Source organism: Emydura macquarii, unplaced genomic scaffold (genome assembly GCF_026122565.2).
Source record: "Emydura macquarii macquarii isolate MOO-44397 ecotype Brisbane River unplaced genomic scaffold, CSIRO-AGI_Emac_v2 contig_1390, whole genome shotgun sequence".
Taxonomy (NCBI): Eukaryota; Metazoa; Chordata; order Testudines; family Chelidae; genus Emydura; species Emydura macquarii.
In genome coordinates this window covers 24,598,083-24,621,970 of record NW_027131527.1, presented here as the reverse complement: position 1 = coordinate 24,621,970, position 23,888 = coordinate 24,598,083, and the positions used below count along the sequence as shown (strand labels likewise).

General features: G+C 42.6%; 1 protein-coding gene across 3 annotated transcripts in view; it reads left to right on the top strand.

The window, feature by feature from the left end:
- Positions 1-23,888, top strand: part of LOC137156180 (adhesion G protein-coupled receptor A3-like) — a 444,419-nt gene that overhangs the window by 240,008 nt on the left and 180,523 nt on the right. For all 3 annotated transcript variants that reach the window (XM_067552912.1, XM_067552913.1, XM_067552914.1), the window contains 4 exons: positions 2,441-2,605; positions 7,013-7,211; positions 17,279-17,428; positions 21,834-21,995. In XM_067552912.1, coding sequence (XP_067409013.1) covers positions 2,441-2,605; positions 7,013-7,211; positions 17,279-17,428; positions 21,834-21,995 — 676 coding nt within the window. The remainder of the gene's footprint in view (positions 1-2,440; positions 2,606-7,012; positions 7,212-17,278; positions 17,429-21,833; positions 21,996-23,888) is intronic.

Sequence of the window (23,888 nt, the reverse complement as noted above, 5' to 3'; positions counted from 1 at the left end):
AGACTTGCACTCAAATGCAAAACCTTAACAGTGAGCTCATATGCTTTTATATCAATTATATCAACAGGTTAGCTCATTTGATTGTCACGTATTCCATGCATTTGAGAAGTTATTCTGCCCAACACCACTGTGAAGTCATTTTTTCAAAAAATTGTTTGTTTTATTGAAAAACAGTTTCAGTGGAAATTTTTCAACCAGCTAGATGTTTCTTTGTACATAGCTGACTGTGAAGGTGATGTGAAAGTATTTTCTGGTCTGAAACAGTAAATTTAATTTAAGAATCATTATCAGTTGGTTAATGGTACTGAAGTGACTAGGTGAGAAGGTCATCCTCCACTATATAAGGGAGAAAATGGGAATATAGGTTGCTGAGTGAATCAGTCAGTTATAGTCCAGTTTGGTACAGATGAAGGCATCAGTCCAGCTAATTTATATGTGAGGAAATTGGATGCCTTCATGCAGCTAACATGTCGTTTATTTTATTTATCATGATTTAAGTTGAAAGAGAGTGGAAATTTGTCAAGAAGTTTAAGATGACAAAAATGCAATCACTCTTATATAATTCTTTTTACTATACATTGCCTTTAAAAGTTGTCAAATTCCTGACAGATAAACTTGAAGGACCTCCAATCTCCCTCCTGACAAGGTCTTGTTTTAACTACCCCAAATTTTGTTTTGATATCAGTTTGACAGTTAATGAACTATGTGATATTGTTTTTATCATGCACATTTATCACCTGCCCTGCATTCTGCCCATAATCCACCTCTTCCAGAATAACTAACACTGTAAGTCACCAAACACATTTGAACAGCTGCCGTTTTTGTAAAACAATAAAACCTTTCAGGGAGACATTGCCTTCTCAACCCTCCCTACTCCTTTTGAAATCTAAAATTTCTTCCTAAAAATGCACTGCCCTGAGGCTCAGAATGAGCATTCAGTTTCAGTTCTGGAGCAGTCACAGATTTAAGATCTGCTATTTGGTAATGTGGCTATTAGAAGCAAACCGTTTTCAATTATGTACATTTTTCATGGTAGATCATGACACTTTAAACCTTTAAATATCAATATGAATTATATTAATACAAGTTTTTAGGTACCTTCTAAAGGTGTCTTATTATTTATTATTTGTTTATGGTAATGACTAGAATGAACAAGACACCTCCCAGAAATTCTGAAAGGGATGGGCCATGCCACAAGAATCTCCCAGTCTGAGGACAGACCCACAAGTTAGAGGAAGGGGAACAATGTTTTTTCTAAGTGGATTTGCTGTAGGTAGGGTTCAGATCAAGAATATTTGCTGTATATAGCACAGCAGAAGTGCATCTTTAATAAAGATGTAAATATTTAATTTACTTCTTTGCTATTTACATTTGCTTCCTCAAATGTAAATAATATAATTATTTTGTTTATAATTTTTTTGTTTTTTGTTTATAAGGTCTGCACAATTGCACTCATTGGGTGAAATCCTGATCCAACTGAAGTTAATGGCAAAACTCCCTTTGACTTTGACTTCAACAGGGGAGAGGAGATCACCCATTATACTAATGGAAGCGGGGCTGGCATGTTGAAAATAGTACCAATAAAATTTAGAAATGGTTCTAAAATAATTCCCAAGCCTTGTGGAATATTTGGCATGCAGAGTCAACATGTTAGCATGGTGTGGTACTGAATAAAAGTTTCAATGTAGAGGAAGTTGGTAGCAATCTGTATATTTAAGTTTCTTAACACTTTCAATATAAAGGATTGTGTGCCTTTTTTTTTTTTTTTTTTGGACAAGTAGTAACACCTCCAATGTTTGCAGAAGGCTTTTCATACTCGACAATGAGAATCCCTGGACTATATAAATGCCTTTTCTTTGTCCCTTGAAATTCTGTTCAGATATACCTGAGTTGTATACTAAATTACCATTTTCATCTTCTCACTTGCATTCCTCAGGAACTGTTGACAGTTTGCCAAAATCCCTGAAAATCATAAAGAGCCCGGTCCATGCAGCTGCCACAGCAGCTGGACTGTGAGAATACCTGGGAGTTGCCAAAACAGCTGTGGGAGGAGGTCAGGAAGACATCATGGCCAAATTAAGGTTGCAATGGCATCTGTAAATTTGGCATTTTCTAAGTTTCAGTTGCTTGACTTTGCGGTGTAAACAACATTCTTCTCATGTAGCTTTTAGTATGTAACTGATACTCATTTGAGATGACCTGTACAAATATCTGTGGCTTTGCCAGTCATGGTCAGAACAGCTAATCCAAATTCATGCTGATGAAATCTTCATATCAGATCACCATGTTTCTCTGTCTCTATAGCAATACGGATACACAAATGGTTTTGTATCTTCATAGTAAAGCACTAAAAGATACTTGAAAAATATGAAGTTAACAAACGTCTATCTCTGCATAGATTCGGTGTGGTCAGTAATTTGTATTTTTTTTATTTGTATAGTGAGCTTATCTTGTCCAGCATTGAATTTGGTGTGACTGGAAATTGGGCATGTCTCATCAACAACTCCTATGGAACCAGTATTAAGCAAGTAGAGATTGTGGTACTAGAAACTGCAGCACCCTACTGTCCTGAAGAAAGAATAATTAATAATAAAGGAGATTTCAGGTATGATTTCCTCTAAGTCTAAAATATACAAACATGAGGAAAGCAAATAATTTTGTATTTTATAAAATGTAAATTCATCCTGGACATATTACTTACAATAGGTTCTCAAACATTTTCTCAGCATGGACCTCATATTAATGTAAGAAATTGACCTATGGACTATTTTCTTGCTCATCCATGATTATATAAATATGACTGTGTGGCAACTACAGCAAGTGCTCATGTGGCAAAGGAACATTAAGAAAATATCTCACTTGGATTTTGCTGTCCTTTTAAAATGATATAGCCGGAAGAAGAACCAACACCTTGTGACTAGCTAGATCTCGGAGGACCAGCAGCAAGTGCTCTGTGATTCATAGAATGCATTCTGAGAACCTCTGTTAAAATGCTTGCATTATAGTATGGGTTCTCAACTTGAGGTCATGAAAGATTTTACCTTCCTTTTCATTATGGCTAAATAGGAGGGGACACTGCAAATTTCTAGGAATTTTTTTTCTGTTGTAACACGATATCATAGTAAGGAGAAGGTTGAGAACCACTGCACTAAAACATTAAAAAATAAAATCTTCCATACACTTCTGATGAATCCATTTCAGTTTATATAGTTTTGCTTGTGTGATATTAGGAGCAAGAAATAGCATACAACTGTTATGGAATATTCCACTGGAGGTACTAAAAATGTAAAGTGAAAACTGTTCAGATAAACAGATTGCTTGAGATGACTTTTTCTGAATATAGTACCTAAATTCTCAAAATAACTAGAAATATATAATAAAAGTTGAAAAAATATTAATAGAACACATAACCCTGCCTTCTGAAAAACTTGTTTTTAAATAAATATTATCACCTGCAAATTGTATTTTGAAAGACACTAAATATGTCACATTTATGTGGACTTTTCCCCTAAAATTACATATTAATCCTATAGTCTGCACAAAAGTGGTGGTCAAATGTGATTTCTGATTTATCTCCTGTTTTAACCATATGATATATTTTTAAAAGTTTATAACCCCAAAATGGGAGGAGAACCAGAGACTTCATGAAACCCACTGTGGACTTTTGGAGATTTTAAATGGAAGAAGTTGACATATGATGGTGATGAGTATAAAACTGTAAGATAAATTGTTTTAACCTGTCCTGCAGTAACACCAATGTTGTGTTCTGTAGCAATCCCCAAAGAACTAAAAGGTAACTTGTTGCCAGTAGATTATAATAAGAGTTGATGTTGCATAACTAATTAAAGGAAAAGTAAGGAGGGCAGGGAGCTTGGAGTATGCCATCTTTCCATGAGGGAGCGAAGTGCTCTCTGTACAAGCTTATAACTGGAATAAATATCTCCTTTTTTAATTTCTCCTTAATCTGTGAGAATGATTCATTTTTCATGGGAATTTGCTTCTGTTTTCATAGTTCTATCCCCTTCCCCCTCCAGAAAATACTGTTGCTTTCCCACAAATTGCAGGGAAAAGGTTAAAATTAATGGAAGCCATAACTAAATCCCTTGGATTCCTTTGAAAGTCTCAACCAGAATTTGTTGGGTTTATTTGTCACTGGCAAAACCACCTTTTTGTTCAATCCAGAAAGAGTGAATTTTGGATGCTTTTTAATGAACCACTTTTAAAATAGATTATATAAGTGTACTGAGTGCCACACAATGCATCTTTCACATGGCAACTTTCAGGAGCCCGTTACACTCTTGCCAGGAAATGTCATCCTTTTCTTTATAAATAAAAGATATATAAATTCCTACATAGTATCTCAAACTAACACCAAGGGCATTTTGCCATTTTATATAAATCAAAAGAACAGGAATACATGTTTCTCTCCTTATTGATCATCTTTCAGAAAGTCTACACCAATTTATTTTTGAAGCATAGATCAAAAGCATCTTGAATCCATGGATTCTTTTGGCATTTGAAGAGAATTAATGTAAAATTATAGAGAACTTCTTTAGAGCAAACTTAGCATTAACACTTGAAGCTCGTTTCAAAGATTTCTCCTCTGACATGTAGCTAACATGCCTGTAATTTTTCTTGGAAAGACCTTTGAAGTTTTGATATCATAACAAATATATAGGCAGGAAGATATCAGCCACAAAAGCAAAACTAAAAAGAACTGCCTCTTTATTAGGAAGAGAAGCAATAAATGCTGTGGAAGGTTGGTCCTTTTAGTTGACAAGCCCAGGTGGTATTTATAATTGAACAGTTGCAAAGAATATTATGCATTGTGAATCAGAGCAAACTGAACCTATGAACTGAAAGGTATTTTGTGTGATGCTGTACTTTGCTTTCCATTCATTAGAAGTCTGTTCTTCAATGCTAAAGTTAAAATTTTGATGTTCCATTGTTCCTAATACTAAAGGGCCAGATTCCGCCAGCCTTGCTTACATTAGGTGCATCTTACTTGCTCCTTGTTGATTTTGTTTTAAGTAAGAATTGGGCCTTTAGTTAATACAGTATGCTACAAAACTTTCACAAAAGGTAACATTCAGTTCAAATGCAAGGAGGAGAGTATGTAGTATTTTATTTGTTTTATTTTTTTCCTAAAACTCTGTTCATGTTTTGTTTTGCATCCAATGTTTTTGCTCCCTGTAATGAATTATTCCAGCAGTCAGCTGTGGAAGAGGAAGATGATTTTTCTTCTAGGCTTAGCTATGTTTGGAATTGAAAAGATGTGGATGGCTCAGAACCTGTCAGTATGTTATGTATTAGTGTTCAAATCAACCTACTGAGCAAAAGTCAAGAGTTAATTTGCATGTTTAATTCAAAGATTAATAATTGAGGCATGCTGCATGTCACCGACAGGCTGAGTATTTGTAGGACTGCTTGGGACTAATTACATCAGTATAATTTAAACTGAGGGTACGTCTACATAGCATTTTGGAGTGAGTCTCTCAGCCTTGGTTGACAGACTCGGGCTAGCAGGGCTTGTACTAGTGCTCTAAAAATAGCTGTGGTTGACAGTGCTTTGAAGTTGCAACTCAGGCTGTGAAGCCCACCCCGCTCCCTAGACTTCAGCGCCTGAGCTGCAACTTTGAAGTGCAGTCTACACAGCTATTTTTAGAGTGCTAGCACAAGCCCTGCTAGCCCAAGTCTGTTGACCCAGGGTGGGAGACTCACTCTGAAATGCTGTGTAGACATAGGCTAACAGGCCTCATGCTCTACAACCTTGTGGTGGCCATTTGAAACCCTGTGAGATTGTAGTTATGTTTCCTTCTAATTTCCCCTGACCTTTTAATCATTTGAACATGTTCTGTCCCCACTGCCCTGCAAACTGCACAGGATACAGCTCCAAAAGTAACAGATTCCCTGAGATTTGTGAAGCTCTTGAGAATGCAATAGCAGTACAGAGACATTGTTTCACCTACTGGTCCCCTCTAGTCTCATGAAGCTGTGCTGACTGCTGTTGGCCTATGGTCCTCTTTCCAGGAGTGACTTGACAGCACAGCAGAAGAGCTCATGCATTAACTTGCGCTGGCTTATCTACTATACTTGCTAGAGCAGTGTTTCTCAATTGGGGTTCCGCGGGAACACTGTTAGGGTTCCGCGAGCAGCTGTTCTCTGCGCCGCCGATCAGCTGTTCACTGCCGCCAAGAGCAGCTGTTCTCCGCGCTGCTGAAAAAGGGAAGACGTCTCGGATTTTCCGGCGGAGGGTATCCAGTGTAAGTGTAATTTAAGTGAGAAATGCTGACCTTTGCTTATTTCGACATTTGAAGACTGTTAAGAGTTTGTGGGGTTTCGCAATTATTTATGGAGTTCAAAAAGGTTCCGTGGCCAAATTTAATTGAGAAACACTGTGCTAGAGCATAACTGCTAGAAAACCTGCTAGAGCATAACAGCCCCCTTTCACCTTGGGCTTAGCATCCTTCTCACCCATGGGACCCAAGTTCTGCAAACCCCTGATAAATGGATTTCCATGTGCTCAAGGCAGAAGTGGGAGCTTGCAATGGAACTCATGCTCTTCCTTCTGTGGCTTTGGGCGAAAATCCACAGTACAAATGGCCCTCCCCTCTTGGAGCATTTGCCTCTCAGTTTTTAATAACAGATGATGCATTTTCTGAGAGTTCGTTGCCCTTTAGCTCTGCTCTGCGAGAGCTGCATAGACACTTGGAGAAAACATGCCATCGATATTTTTTTTTAAACAACCAAACGCCTCATTAAAACAAATGAGTTGGTAGTTTACATGACTGCCAGACTCTAGGTTAGTGTATTTTTGGCATTTCCCAGGAAAACAAAGTAATTTACCACAAAGCACAAAAACAGGAAACTATTTTTAGAAGATAAATGTTTTAAATTATTACTTTGTACTGACAATTTTTTTCAAATGTTCTGCCATATTGCTGCCACATTGTAAATTGGTTCTAAATAAGGCATGTCAAGTTAAAATTGACTATTATTATCCTCTTCATAGATGGCCCAAAACTCTGGCTGGGATAACCGCTTATCACTCCTGTCTTCAGTATTCACTTAGCTCCATTTCCCTCCACAATGGAGCAGAAGAGTCAAAGGCATGGCGTAAATGTAACCGGACGGGACGCTGGGCAGAAGAAAACTATTCTGAATGTCCATATTCACAAGAAGTAACTCAAGTCCTTTATGGCTTTAGCCAGGTATGATTACAAAATCCTTATTCATAGAATTTACTGTAGTTATTGGGTTACACGTATATATGTACCATTCTCTCCAGAGGTGATTTTATGTACTGCACACTAAACAGAGTGCATGTCTGTTGCTAGGGTATTCAACATTGAGTTCCTGTCAGGATCCAAAATACCATGGACCAATATGATCATGGTGCTTTAAAGCACCAACTAAGGCCACCTTGCTGTAGCTTTGATTTATTGCACAGCTTGCAAGCAAACCTGAGTTTAGGCACAAATGTGGGATTTCTACGTTCTAGCAAGGCAAAACAAAGTGCTTTATCTAAATGAGACACTCATCATTAGAAGGGTTTGCAGAAACTGATGGCTTCAGATTAAGAAAAGAGTCTATCCTGTCTTCACTTACTTAGCTTCCTCTATCACAAAAGAGCGTAAATATATATATATATATATAAGAAAATGTTTTGGGCCTGATTCACTACTATGGGTACAGCTACCCTGTGATAAAAGACCTGCAGCAGAGCTGTGGCAGACCCAGGTCAGCTGACTTGGGCTTGTGGGGCTTAGTCTGCGAGACCATAAAATTGCAGTGTAGATATTCTTGCTGAAGTCTGGGATCTGGGACCCTCCCCTTTGTGGGGTCTCAGAACCTGGGCTCCAGCCCAAGCCTGTCTGTCTACTCTGCAATTATATAACCCCGCAAGCCTGAGTCAGCTGATCCAAGCCAGACACAGGTCTTTTATTGCTGTGTAAACTTGCCCTATGTTACTCCAGTTTTACCTAAGCGTAACTACATTTAAACAGAGGTAAAACTGCAGTAATGCAGTAGTGTAATTGTGCCATGGACATGAGTGTGTACAGCATATCAGCACCTTTATTACAATGTGTTTTTCTCTCTGTCTGGAACTTATGTGAACATTGGTAATGGAGTGACGTGCTGGTACTCACGGACAAGGACTTCGGAATATCAGAGTGCCACTTCAATTTGTCTTCTCTCTTCCACACACACATTCTTGTCACAGCATTGTTAGTTTTTCTTGCATTCTTATATAATTGACTCCACACCTGGCGTACCTCTCATCATTGCTTTGATCCTGGTTCTGTGAGAATTTCAGTTCGGAATAAGAGGCAGAGCACAGATTAGAGGGGTTGCTGGAAATAGGAAGAGAGAAAGTTTTAGACTGGCATGAAGAGTGTTCAACACCTACTGGAAGCAAGGGTAATGGGTAAAGCTGAATCTTTTGTGTCAAAGCTCTTCTACTACCTCAGTGGGTCCAGCGCTTCCTCCTAGCGGTAGGTCAGGGAACTGCTTCATTCCTCAGTGTTCTTCCACCCTCTAATGGCACGGGAGGGTAATACAGCCTCTCAAAGATGGCCACTCCCTGCTAGCTCCCAGTCCTGTCTCTGGTTCTCACAGGCCCTTCCCTCTTTGCTGGGGCTCTTGCTCCTCCAATGAATGGCCAGAAGGAGGTGGATAGGAGCCCAGTCCCAACCTCGACTCCAAGCCCCAACAAGTAGCAGCCTCATGCTGTGGCTTCAGGAAAGCTGCTAGCTTCCCTGGGTTACTTCCCTGTGCCCCTTGACTTAATGTCTGTACCCTGCTCACACAGGGTTCCTTCTTGGCCTCCTTGTCAGGGAAGGCTCTTGACCCCTGACAATGCCACTGGGTGTGGTAGTGCCCAAACCAAATGTTCAATCTTCCCCTTCTGGCAGGGTCTCTTCCCTTAGGCCTCCAGGCCTGGGAAAGGTCCTTTGCCCTCTTCAGGCAGGGTTTTCCCTCCCACAGTCTTTGTACCTGCAGGGATCTCTTCTGCCAGCATTCTGCTCCTTCTCCTAAACCCTCTGAGCTCTTGACAGAATCTTGCCTGCTCACACACTCTGTAGCTCACCTCACTCTCACAACTCCAGCCACATCCTTTCTCTGGAGGGGAGGCTTTTTAACAAGTCCTAGGCGGGGCCTTGACTGGCTCCAGGTGTGTTCATTAACCTGGAGTAACCCCTGCTCAGCTACCAGGGGTAAAGGGACTTGCTGCTTCTTCTGGGCTCCCAAGCCAGCACTGTCTTGTGGGGGCTATAGCCCCCTGCACCCTTTGCTGCTGCTGCCATCTGGGGGCTCTGCTGGCCTCCCTGCCTCCCTCCTTGTAGGGAGTGAGTGGTCCCACCACTGCTGCTACTACCACTGGTATGGGACCTTTCCTGGCCAGCTGGAATCTGCTGCTACTTCTGTTATCAGCCCTCTCCCGCTGGGCTGCAAGGACCCCGCCCTCCATCACATTTTATCCTACTGTCGGCAGGTCCAGATCCAGCTGCCACCAGGGGTGGCGCATGATGGGGAGGCCCTCAAGGTGTCCTTCCTGGTACCCCATCAAGGGGCCCAGTATCAGATCCACTATTCCCCAGGGAAGTCCCAGTGCTTCCTCTGCTGGGCAACGGGGCACGTCCAGAGGGACTACCCCCTGACCTGGCACAGAAGAGCGCTTGAGCCCACCAAGGTCCCAGTGGGCGCCGGCCCTGCCACCACCAGCAACCCTGAGCGCTCAGCCTCTGTGGCCTCCCTTTCTCCTCCTCCTGTGCCCATCACCACCACCGCTTGGGATGTGGGGGCAGCCCCCCATTGCTCCTAGATGAGTGCGTGGGTCCCGTTGCCGCCTCAGAGAGTTCTGGGGCGGGGCCCATGGAGGAGAGGGTGGCTGGGTTGGTCCCAGGTCTGGGAGAGGGCTCACCCCAGGGGGAGGTTTCCCGTCCCCTTGCCGCCCCACCCTGTCCCCTCGACACCTGACACGATTGTCCTTGCTGTCTGGCCCTGCTCCTGCTGACCAGCCCTCCGCCAACACCTTGGAGTGCTGGGTGCTCATTGATGGGAAGCGTGACAAGCACAAGAAGGCCCAGAACCTCCCTGCCATCTCAAATGGGGAGGGAACCCCCCAAAAAGTCTTTGCGGGGGGTTGCTACTGACAGGGCCTCTGCCACGCCCCCCAGCGAGGTCCAGTGGGAGATGCCAGTTGAGGAGGAAGTCGTAGCAGTGAAGAAGGGCAGTACAGCCCCTGTCCTGGAGGCCCTTTTAGATTCCCTCCCTGGGGAGGCCTCGGAGGGAGCCACCCCTGCCGCCTTGCCATCTGCGCTCCCCGTCGGCGCTGAGACGATTGTTGCCTCGGCTTCCGGCAGGGTTGCCCTTGTGGCGGCAGAGGGGGACTTTGGCTCCATCTTCAAGGAGATCGAGGCTCTGGGTCTGATCCCGGTCACCCGGGGGAGGACGACCCCCTGGCAGCAGGCCTCGATCTGGGTGGCGACCTTCTTGCGCCGCCCCCTCCTCCTCCCATCTCCTCCCTTCCCCAGACCACTATTCCCGCCCTCACCTCCAGGTCACCCCCAGATCCTTCCCCCTGCCCAGCTGCCGATAGCACTCCACCTGCGGCTGCCGAGCCTCTTGAGGTGATGGACAGCGCCAAACAGCCGGGCCCCATGCTCCCATTCCAGGCAGGGCAGCTCCCTCCAACCCCTCCCGATGACCCTAACCCGTGTCTCCCCCTGCCCGCAGCTGTGGCCCCGGGCTCTGAGTCCATCGTGGTGCCTGGGCCTGGCATAGGCAAGGGTCCACACCCTGGAACCATGCCCCTGACCCCCGTGACGGGTCAAGTGGAGCCGCACCCCAGTGGCTCAGACACTGGGGCCCCTAATCCCAGCCCTGACCCTGATGCCCTTAGTATTACCCCTGTCCCCTCCCCATCCGCCACCCATATTGCTGCCACTCCCAGGGTTGTGTCATTTCCCCTTCCAGCCACTGACTCCCGGGAGGTGGCATTTGTGGTCCCCCTTCCACCAGGGGTTGCTGTTTTCCCTTTGTCACCGTCCCTTGTGCCAGGGGCTGAGCCGGGCAGCATAGCACTGACAACATTGGTGCCGCATCTGGGATCAGCGCCATGTCTGCCTGTCTTGGCTGGCTGTGGGGCTGCCACAGGGACCTGGCCGGAAGAGACGGGATCCTTTGACCCTGGACCCCATTACGCTGCCGGTTGAGTTGCATGCTTTCCTGGCTGACTCCTGAGGGGCCAGGGACATGGTGCAGCTCATCCTGCAGCACTGGGGAGACTTCCACCTCCTCCTCCGGACCATGAGGGCTATACTGAGGGAGGGCAAAGGGACCGGGAAGCAGGATGCTGCAGACTACCAGTGGGCCCACGGCTTCTGTGACTCCCTAATTACTTTTGGGTTCAGTCACGGATTTCTGTGGGGCCCGATGGGGGCTTCCAGCACTCCTGCCCTTGAGGATCCTCCCCAGACCTCATCATGGCCCCAACCACCTTTGCCACTTTAAATGCCCAGGAATGTAGGTTGGGTCTCTGCATGTGCCAGGTGCTTTCCTTCCTTCAGGAAGGAGGGTACTCTGTGATATCGCTGCAGGAGATCCATACGGATCCAGCCGCCCAGGCCAGCTGGCGGCTGGAGTGGGGGACAAGGGGTTTTTAGTCATCTCTCCACCCACGTGGGTGAAATGGCCACCCTGTTCTCCCCTGACCTACTGCCTGAGGTGCTGGGGGTTGCCAAAGTTGTGCTGGGTAGCCTGTTGCACCTCTGGATCCATAGGGAGGGGCTAGTATTGAATTTGGTCAATATCTATACCCCAAACTTGGGCCCGGAGCAGATGCGTTTCTTCCAGCACGCGTCTGCCTTCCTTGGTACCTTGGATCCTCACGAGTGCCTGGTCCTGGGCGGGGACTTTAACACCACCCTCAAAGAAACACCACCCTCAAAGAACAGGACCACACGGGAACCGAGCAGTGCCAGGCTGCGCAGCCATCCTCCGGAAATCATCGCTATCACTCCCTGGTGGACGTCTGGTGCAACCACCACCCAGACAACGTCACTACTTTCACCTCTGTCCAGGTGAGGGATGATTGGTCGCATCCCTCCCAATTGGACCGCACCTATTTATCACATCACCATCTTTCGTGGGCCCACTCCTCCAGCATCTGGCATGCCTCATTCTCAGATCACTGTATAGGTGACCATGATGGCCTCTCTCACGGCGGAGAGGCCAGGGCTGGCCTATTGGCATTTTAACAGCTTGCTGGAGAACATTGGCTTTGTGGTGTCCTTGGGGAGTTCTGGCTTCCCTGGTGCGGGCAGAGGCACACCTTTCCCTCAGCGCAGTGCTGGTGGGATGTGGAGAAGGTGCACGCCTGGCTCTTCTGCCGTGACTACACTCAGGGGGCTAGCCAGCGGAGGAATGTTGGGATAGAGCAGCTGGAGCAGGAGGTCTTAGAGCTGGAGAGGCATCTGGCTGCCAGCCCCAGGGATCCATCCCTCTGCGGAATGTGCCGGGAGAAACTGGAGACACTCCGGGCCCTCAAAGTCCTTCGGGCTCAGGGCACCTTTGTTTGATCCCGCATTTGTCTCCTTCTGGAGATGGATTGCGGCTCCCACTTCTTCTATACGGAGAAATGGAGGGGAGCCAAAAAGCATGTCACCTGCCTTCTAGCAGAGGATGGCGTCCCCCTCGCGGATCCGGCAGAGACGCATGGAAGGGCCAGGGCCTTCTACGCTAGCCTCTTCTTCCCGGATCTGACTGAAGCCACCACCTGCGAGGTGCTCTGGAACAAACTCCCCATACTCAGTGTGGGCAACTGGGACTGGCTGCAGCTACCTCTCACTCTGGCCGAGTTCTTCGAAGACCTCAGTTTTGATTCCCGCTGCTTGGGTTTACCTCGAGCGGGTCCTGCAAGAGGGCGCTCCCTGCCCCCCTCAGTGCTAGTCCTCCAGAGCTTTTTATTGGGCCCCAGCCCCATGTGCCTCCTGACTGCCCTCTCCCCATGCACCAAGCCAGCTTCTAGACTTTCAGCTGGTCCGTTTCCAAACTGTGCCCAGGGACCATCTGTACACGCTCGTGCTCCACACCCTTCATTTCCTTGCCCTCGTGTCCTGCCCAGACACCAAATGGTGGGACCTGATACCACCTATGGAGGGCGAGGACCCCTGGTGGGCCAGTCTCTATTCCACCCTGACCCCGCAGCCAACCAAGGACATCGGTTGGCGGCTCCTTCATGGAGCCGTGAGCACGGGCATGTACTTGGCGTGGTTCACTCATCGCCCTGACACCTGCCCCTTCTGCGGTGTAAGGAGACCCTGGCGGACGTCTATCTCATGTGCGCCAGGCTGTAGCCCCTGTTCCGGCTCCTCTGTGCATACCCCATCTGGGGCCCCACAAAGTCGTGGGACCTCGTCGTCAACCTCCTCCTAGCGCTGGCCAAGGTGGCCATCTATAACACCAGAGAGAGGAGGCCGGCTCAGGGTGCTCTGCAACTGTGGGACCTATTTCCGTTCCTCCATCTGTTCATGCATCCTGGCAGAGTTCCTCTGGGCACTGGCTCCCCAGATGCCTTCCAGGAGAAGTGGGCGCTGGCCGGGGTTCTCTGCTCGGTGTTCCCTTCCGGTTCCCTCCGTTTGACCCTTTGATCCTCATGCCCTTTCCTGTTTTCTCATTAGTCATCCCCTGAAATCAATTGAGTCACGGGTCCAGTGGCTCCTCCCCTTATGGAAGAGATCACTTCCCCTGATCTCAAATAGTAGCACTCTCCGGTAGCCATCTAGTCTGACCCTATCACACTTTATATCTAATTATTTTGGTTCTGTGGCAGTTCCAAAAAACTGAAAAAAAAATTGGTTTGGCTTGAACTAAATCCGATTTTTTTGGAAATTTCAGTGAATCAAAAAAGTCTGTTGTGTGTCCAACAAAATGTTTCATTAATCCAAAATGTTATGTTTCTGAAAATTTCAAAGGATTAGATCACAAAATTGGGGAATGGGAAGTGTTATCCCCCCCACCCTCGACCTTTACTGTGATAAGAGCATTCATCTGGGCTATAGGAGAAACAGGTTCAAATCGTCACTCTGGGGCAGGGATTTGAATACAAGTCTCCTTCCTCCAGGTGAGTGTCGTAACCACCCGGCTATGTTGTGCAAAATGAAGCACTCGGGACTGTTTCAAGGGGAAAAGGCAGTATGCTGCATTTATTAACAGAAACTAAATTAGTAACTAGCTTAAGCCTATGCGCGCGCACACACACACGCATACACGCACCCAAACGCACCAGGAAACATTCTATAGTTATATATAGCTACCAGTCCTGATCGTGGCTTGAGGTTGTAGCTTAGGTCCATTGCTGGAGTTTGTGGCTCGTGGCAGCTACCTGGCCAGGGAAGCTGGGCACAAGGAGAGCAGGGTCTTTGTCGGGCGCGCACCAACGCTCTTCTTTGATGATGTGTAGAACGTTATTTTTTCCCCCAAAGCCTTGTAATCTCACCCAGTCTTTTATAGGTTTTTGAGTTTGGCTGTGTCACGTCGCTTCTCTGTGACCATTGATTGCTGGTACAATAGCAGACGTGACTTTCAGCTCGTTCTTTGGTGTTTTTGATTGTTTGTTCTTTTGTTTTCTGGGGTGGATTCTTCTTTTGCTTTTTAGGGATGTGTTCACACTCTTCAGCCGTTAGGGTGGACTCCACACTTCATCAGGACAAACTGGCAGTTTGGATCTGACTCACATGCACATACACCCTCCATTCATACCTTGTTCAGATAACTATCTTATTCATCTAAAGCTTTAGAAAGAGTTTGACACAAGATGGAGAACATAGGGTCAAAATGGGGTTTTATATTCACAATATGGAGTATGACTGAGAGAAGTTCAAATGTTACAGACAAAATTGTGAGATGGTGATATACATTCTGGGGACACGATTTCAATAATAACCATATAGAGGTTGACACAAATAAGGGTATGAATTAAAAGCTATGAATTAATCTACAGGGTTACAATTACAGTTTTATTCCTACAGCTATAGAGTCATTCTCACTCCCTTGATTTGTTATTGGCCCAGGGAGAGAAGCGGGAGACCCAAGTTCAAGTCCCTGCTCCAATAAATATTTAATTATTTACAAAGTGGAACAGCTTCAACAGTAGAGATTGTAAAAGACCCTCCACAGAATACCCTGTAGCCTGTTGGTTAGGGCACTTAGCTAGGAGGGGCAGAAAAGGTTTTAAAACCCTTTTTCAGAGTAGGGATTTGAAATGGGGTCTCCTACATCCCAGCTAGGCATCCTAACCACTAGATTAAAGGATATAAGAGGGATGCAGCTGCTATCGCCTCCTCCGCCTCCAGTCGTTTTGTGAATAGCATCAAAGTCCCAAAAAAATTTGACTGAAAGTATCTGGCAAATTCATATTAAATTTGCAAATAGTTTCGGACTGACAAACTGCATTTTTTAGTGAATAAACTAGATGCCCTAAAATTTTTCCCCACCTCTGTTAATAGGTCAGAAGGCACTGGAAGTGAGGGGTCACTCAGGGGCACAAGCCAAATCCTTTCTTTTGGAGAAGGAAAGGTGAGGTGAGATGGGGAAAGGGGTGTAGGGAGAGAGCAGGAAAGTCTATGGAAGGGAGGACGGTGGGTGGAACTGCACAACTCTGCACCTGCTTCCATATCTGCCCTCATCCCTGCCCTCCCAGTCCATGCCTCAATGCTCAGCACACTCTTTTCACTCCACCACTCTCCTCCTTTGTCTCCTTTGATGCACTCCTTTCATACGCTGTCCCTGATGTGTGACAACAGCCTCCCTTTCCTAGTGCACCAGTCTACCCTACCTAGCCTGAAATTATTTCTGTTGGCTAGATTTCCACCACAGCTCCACTCCTATGGCTTCTCTTTCACTTTTGTCACCTGCTTCCCTTTGAAATAAATACATTCATACATACAAACCTAAGTGTGTTGGCTGCACACAGCATAACAGTTCAAGTCACATTATCTTGGTTTGTTGAAACCCTCATCCTACCTTTCTCTCCCACCTGCTTTGTCTGTTTTCTTTCCTTGTGTTTGCTTAAGTTGATGCTATAAATTGCAGAAAGTCTAATGAAAGATGCTGAGCACCCCATCTCACATATTCCATTGGAAATTAAGGTTGCTGAGCAGTTAGCAAGATCAGACCTTTAGATTATATATTTTCTGGGGCAGGGAGCATTTCTACTGATGCAGACCTATAGTGCTGCATAAATAATACCAATAATAAACTCTGCTTTCAGTCTGAAAAAGTTACTAGTATACAGTGGGCCGTTGTTTCCATTCCATTGTTCTCAGTGCAAGGCTTAAATGTGTAAGCCTAAATATTTTTCCTCTGTATCTGGTAAAGCCACTTTCTGCAAAATTCCCCTTTAATTCTAGCTTGTTAACAAAAAGAAGACAGGATGGGATGATACTTAACTTTGACACAAACAGTGCCATGAAAAGGTGTAGGGGGAAGAAGAGAATTGCTCTTTGATCTCTTGCCTCTTCTTCCCTTTGGACTTCTTCAAATGAATTATATCAGAAAGACAGTGAATTAAAATATCAGAGTTAAACTAAAATGTAAAAGAGCATGTTTTCGTAACAGAGCCAGAAAATACAATCTGGAAATATGAATTCCATTATCGGATTGTGGAATTTTGTCAGTAAAATCAATGGAAATGTTAATGTTCTCTCTAATTTCCTGTGTGACTTTTCCACATTCCTGTAGCTGATAAGAAAGTAGCTGTCTTTGTAGAAAATATTATGAAATGAACACTTGCCCTATCATATCAATACAAAAAGTATCCCTCTTCTTTTAAATGGATTTTTACTGTATTAGCTAAATTTCTGCAAACTTAGACTTCATGACATCAAGACTCTGAGAACCATGTATCCTAGTCACCTCCTGTTAGTGTAAATCCAAAGAAACGCCATTGAAGTCAAAAGTTATTTCAGATTTACAGCTGTGTATATGAGAGAAAAATCACAGGTTCCAGGGTGTCCTGATTCAGTGCAGTGTATCAATTCTTAGCTGTATGGTTCCATGTTAGTGGGAGTCATCTGACTAAAGCCCTAATCCTACAAAGACTTGTACACATGCTTCACTTTAGATCAATGGGATTATTCATGTGTGCAAGATTTTGGAAGGATCAAATCCTAAATTGGTACACATCAAACAAATCATGTAGCCTTGGAAATTTTAAAAGGGGGATAAAAGCCAAAGCTGAATATTACAAGTAACAATTCTGCTGTATTTCCAGATGCATGTCAACGCCACCAATGCTCTTGAATTTTCCCACCAACTTACAGCCTACACAAGAGGTGCTTCCAACTTCGCAGATAAGATGGATATTATATATTTGGCTTACATAATGGAAAAGTTAATAGCCATCGCGGATGAAGTCAAAGATGTAAGACAACATTTGAATACTGAATAATCTACCATTTAAAATTGAAATCATGTACTTTTACATTTAGGGTATGGTCCTATTTTTAATACACATTGCAGTGTAGCTTCTAGAATTGCTTAATACTCTTGTGAATGCATTTGCTCTGATTTGTACAAAATTGTACAAAAAAAATTAATGGGTTGCAAAGTGTCTAAGAGGATGATTGAGCCTCCTCATCTGCCTGATGGAGCCATTGCTGCTTTGGAACAAAATATTTTAGCATGCACACACATTTCCTTTATTTCGTGTCATTTTAAATTATACAATGGATAAAAGTATTGGAAGTAACTTTAAGTGCTGCTCCATTTGGATGTTTTCTTGACAATGACTGAGTGTCACAAATGCTTATTTTGTTTGTTCTGTATTATTCACAGAATAACCAGGGAGGATATTTTCACTGTGTTTGTGAAGAGTTAAGAGTGTGTGTATCGCTTCATGTGAAATGCCTCTAAGTATAACTTTCTATAGAAACTTTTAACACAGGGGATGACATTTTACAAGGAAATGTAATCAAAGAGTTATGCAAACCCCAAGGGGGAAAATAGTTTTTTACAGAGAACAGCAATGATATTCATGAAAGTTTTCACTGTTAATTTTCAGAGTAACTGCTTGCATAAAGATTTCATAATCTGTAATTTTTAAGCACGTGATAGTTATAATTAAGACTTTTTTTGTTTGTTTTTTTTTTGGTTTGGCATTGTTCATTTCATTCTGTCTTTGGGGTTGGGAATAGTTAACATTTTAGTGCCACTTTGAGAATGCCTTCAACTTTAATTTCATCATCATATGCCAGAAATAAAGTGCATGCTAAATGCTTCCAAGAGTCATATTTCAAAGCTACAATTGCATTTTAGCCTCCTGGCTCAGAATCCAAATATGATGATGATGCTGATTTAAAAAAAAAAAAAAAATTCTGTGACAAAAAAATCAGTCTTATTCATAGTTATCGCTCTCTTTAAAAATCCTTTGATTTTGCTTTTGGTACTAGTGCTTTATGTATCGTTCATTACATAAATCAGCACCAGCTCCAATCTCTTTATTGGCTTTGCACCTCCTTCTACATAAGGTTCAAACTCCTGGACCTCACTATCAAAGCATTCACACAACTACACCCCTCATCACACGTTGCTTCTCCACCAGTTCTTTCATAACCCCTCACACCATTTATTGTCTTCACCTTCTCTCCTTACTGCTCCCACTTTCAGCTTCACATTTTGCATATGCCTTCACTACAGGTGAAGATGTGATTTAGCATGGGTAGGCAGACCTGTACTGGGTTTAATCTAGCGAACCCAGAGTATCAAGAATAGAGAAGATGTGGTGGCATGGACTTGTACTTGGGCTGGGCACCTAAAGATAAGCCCACCAGGGATGCTCAATATGTACTTATTTCCACATCTTCTCTATTATTGCTACCCACGCTAGCTAGATTAAAGCTAGCATAGCTATGCCTACCTGTATTACAATCACACCTTCACTTGCAGTGATGACATACTTTTTCTTCCATGCTTCTCCCTGTGCGTGGAACAGCTTCCAGCTTTCAAGCTTTAATCTCACTAGCGATGTATAAAAAAAATGTGAATACCTGAACTGTTCTCCTTTTGTCATGTAGAATCAGCAGCCTTTTCTACACTTGGAAGTTGCAGAGGTTTAACTAAATATGGTTTAAAACTGATTTAGTTAAACAGTGCAAACTCCTGTGCAGACACACAGCAGCTTCCAACTGACATATTACAAGCTAAACAGATATAAATCACTTGCAAACTAATATAAGTGGGTTCTCAGTTTTGCACTGTTTTTAAACCGATTTTAGTTAAATTGGTGCAACTTCTGCGTTGCAATCTTGCCTAGAGCAGAAAAAGACCAGTTAGATCATTGATTCTGTATTGCAGCCACTGCAGGTTTGTTTCCTACTGCACAATTTACTTCTGTGTTGTCCCATTTGGTATCAAGTATGCCAAATGATAGGGCTTTCACTGCTTCTCTTGGGGCATAATTTCACAGACTAGTACATCTCACTGTCAGGAAGATGTGCTTACATTCAGCCCAAATTTTCTTGATTACTTCTAGTTAGCACATTTTGTTATGCTAAACAATTGCTTCCTCTCCCTGATTTTCCCGCCTTTTATTTCTTTATAGGCGGCTATCCTCCTCCCTGCTTAGCTGAGCTATATGTCTTAATCTTTTCTCATAAATCATTGCCTCCAGTCTCCTAATCATTTTATTACTCTTCAGTATCAGTAACTGAATTTGTCAATAATCTTCTAGTAATTAGTTTACCAGTAATTAATATAATATTTCAGGTAGAGTTGCAAAAGAGCTATTGGACCCATTATATCTCTGTCCATTAATGTGAGAGTGCTGTATGTAAAGTTTAAAGCTGCATTGGCTTTTTCAGTAACTATTAGCACTGCAGACTCCTGTCAAATTTCTTAATGTCTGCCATCTCTGAAGTCTCAATATTGCTGCTTTCAATGTTTCTTCTTTCTACTGAATATCTGTACTTTGAACTATATTCCCACATATATTAATTTACATCTTTCTCTGTTGAAATGGTTTTAGTTATTTTTTTGCCCCTGATTGTAATCGGTCTTCCATGCATCATTTTTGTCAGAGTTGACTGGTAATCTCTTTGGGATACCATATCTCTGTGTTTTGAAAAGTGCTGTATACATTTACAGGATTATATTACTTTGTAATCCGATTAAAATTAAGTTTAAGAACTTCCAAAAAACTAAATATTTTCATTTCAAAGTAAAAAGTCCAAAAAAAAAAGAAAAAAAAAAAGCCATTGCATCATTGATTCAATTTGAGATGAAATCCTTGGAGTGTTATTACAATAACATTTTCTAAAGTGTTTCTCTCTTCACTTTTGCTATTTAGGGCAGGGACTCCTTTAAGGTCTGTAGGACAGTGGGACTCTGATCTTAACAGGCTTCCTGGAACTACTGCAATATCCATAAAAAGAAGCAAGCAAACAAAAGTATAAATTGACCATGGACCTGATTTTCAGAGGTATTGAGGATCTGCAACTCTCATTAATTTCAATTGAGTTATGAGTTCTCAGTGCTTTTGAAAATGAGGCCCTCATTCCCTATATATAGAGTGAAACTGACTTTACACAAAATGCTGTCAAATGCACAAAGTAAAAAAGAGAAATATGTTTTCATAAAACACTTTCAGTTATGGTAATTGTAGGTATTACTTATAACGATATCATGAAAAATGTTTTTCAGACAGAAATTAGGGTTTTTAAGTTGATTGTGTTTCTAAGTCAAGCATTTCAGGCTTTCTGATGAATCACTGTACCCATCAAAATATAAAATGATTGTATCTTGGGTACCATAATATGAATCCCAGGAATATGTTCATTTTGTGGGCATCATTCACTCTGCTGTCTGATGAAATTTGTCAGACTCTCACAAACTGCCAGAATTCTGATGGAGACTGTTGCCAGGCATGTATTCAGTCATATGGAGCATTTCCTTCCTTATACAAAATGCTGTAAAATATCCAAGGATATTGCAAGTTTCACTATAGCACTTACAGTTGTTTTCTTGTTTCCATTGTAATCTCTTGTTTTAAGAAAAAGGATTATAATTCATAAAACAAGACAGTCTGGGGGCTTTTGTTTGCTTGGTTTTTGGCTTTTGTAAATTTTGGTTTGGTTTTATATGAATTGTGATGGAATTTTTACACCTTTTTTAGCAAAATCCAGGTAAAAAATATACTTCATCTGTTTAAAATACTGTCTTGGGTTTGTATAACTCAAATAGATTTAGTTTTAAAAAATTAATTTGGGAAGAGATAAATCCATAAGAAATCAATTAATATTTTATGTCATAGGGAAGATTTGGTGGCTGAGACAGTAGGAGGAGAACTGAAATGCTTTAAAAATAAGACCTATAAACATCCCATATTAATAAGACAAACAGTAGAGTAGAACATGTTAAATGAGTAGAGCCGAATAAAATACAGTATCAACTAGAGATAATCATATTTGTAATAAATAAGCCAAAATGGAGAGTGTTACTTTATTTTAGTTAATAGGAAAAAGCATGACCTGCTTTAAACCAAAATGGTGAAATACACAAATAAATACCTAAATAAATAAATAAATACTTGAGTATTGTGGGGATATTACATTTAAATAGTGAATCAGAAAGTATTTTCTTTGATATCACTTGGCACTTTTGTCTCCTTGGTCTCTGTGTTTGTTTAAATGTAATGATCTAATAGAATGACTAGTTTCCTTAAAATGACTGTCATAGGTAAGATAAAGTGCCTACTTTCAGTGGCACTCTTATGTTCTTTGTTGAAATTTTAATGGTCTAATAGTTTCCCTTGTAATTACTTTTTCCTTCAGCTTGGAGATGCTATAGTTGAAATTGCCAGCAACATAATGTTGGTAGATGACCATGTGCTGTGGATGGCCCAGAATGAAAACAAAGCTTGTACCAGGATTGTACAGTGTGTGGAGCGCATTACAAATCAGACGCTGACCAACAATACTCAGGTTTTATCAAAGGTATATCATAAAATTACAAAGATTTTTGTTGGGGTTGTTTGGAGCTGTCATTTTTCTATCAGCATTTTATATACATTAAAGTACTGTTGGAAGACAGGGAAAGAACACAAATACAACAGCTTTATCTGACATTGCTGACAGGCTCAATAAATGACATGATTTATCTATTTATTATTATACAGGACCCTTTGTTTGTGGGGTGTTCTTCAAATACGGTATTAGTGTTCACTTCAGTTTGCCCATCACTGTTGGTATCTGGGTTCATTTTAGAAGGCTCAGATTGGATCAATCAACATTTTCAATGAGGATAAGACAACATGCTCCATCGTGGCATGCAGCGTTTAATATGGCTGTCAGAGAGCATTCTAGGTATTAATAGCTTAAACTGGTGAGAGAGACCTGGCCAAAAAGATGCATTTTATTGCTCTGGGTGAAGGAAGCAGCTAGTTTTGTGTTTAAGCTTATTTCTGTAGGGAGCAAATTGTAGGTGCATGGGCCTGCTATCGAGAATTCAGCCTTCAGCTCCCACGAGTTCACCCCTGGGAAACCGAGCATAGTTTTGTCAATTTTTCAATATTTAAATCATAGAAATTGACTAAAATCCAAAGCTTAAATTGAAACACTTTACAATTTTAAATGAAATATATAAAGAGTTATTGGGTTTGTTTAAAAAAGGAAAAACCAATAACTTGCAAAACCTTGCATGTTTTGGTCGGTTATCTACAGCATTTATTTGGGGATATTGCTTGAAAGTGAATTCACTGTTAATTTTAGTTACAGAACAGTGCATATTTGCAAACACACATGCACACCCACAAATAGGCATTGATGGCCTGCCTATATTCTTAGCCCCTTCAACATACAACTTCGAGTTTGTCTAAACTGCAATTAAAAACGGGCAGCTGGCCAGTGCCAGCTGACTCAAGCTTGCATGGCTTGGGCTAAAGGGCTGTTTAATGGAAGTGCAGATGTTCAGGCTCAGGCTGGAACCTGGACTCTAGGACCCTGAGAGGTGGAAAGGTCCCAGAGCCTGGGCAGTACTGAGCCGGACATCTACACCACAATTAAACAACCCTTGCCCAAGCCCGAGTAAGCTAGCGTGGGCCAGCTGTGGGTTTTTAATTTCAGTATAAACATCTCCTGAGAGGAGAAAGACCTAGAATAGCCAATCTTTTCACTTGCAATTTATACTCCATGAGGAACTGATTGGTCTGTCTTTAAAGAAGGAAAAAGCAGTTAATTTGAATAGTTATATATAGAAAAGAATCACTTTCAATGCCCATTGTTATGTATGTATATATTTAGAATACATATATACAATAAAGTGCCTTTCCAGGGCTGACTTTTTATTTAATAGCTAAGGGGATGCTCTGTGTCTAAACTCCTGGTTTATTTTAAATGTCAAGTTCCATAGGTCATTTTTCTTGTCACTGCTTCGGGAGGATGTTGACATTCCTATCCAAAGTAATTTTCTGTTTTATGCAAGCTATAGATCTGTATCCCTAACTTATTAGCTGTGCTCTATCTTTTTTCTTCTTACTGTTTTCTGTAGGAGATTTAGTGCACAGTTGAGTGCAGCTTGTAAATAAACAAATCTGTGGACTTTCTTGTGTAGTCTCATTCAATACTAAACAACTTCTGTTCCTTTTGGAGACCAGCCAGCAAGCAATTAGCCAGTAAACTAACTCATCGAAATTGCATTAGTTTCTTTAAACAGAGTAAGACTGCAAAGAGCTAGAAGTGGCCACCTGTTTTAGATATAATTTCTGAAAAATTAAGTCACCTACTAAATCTGTCCATTGTATGACATGGACCTGGCCATTTTCTTTCTAAATCTAGTGAAAAACTCCTTAGACGGCAACGATTTTTGGGGAAGACAGACATGTTTTTTCC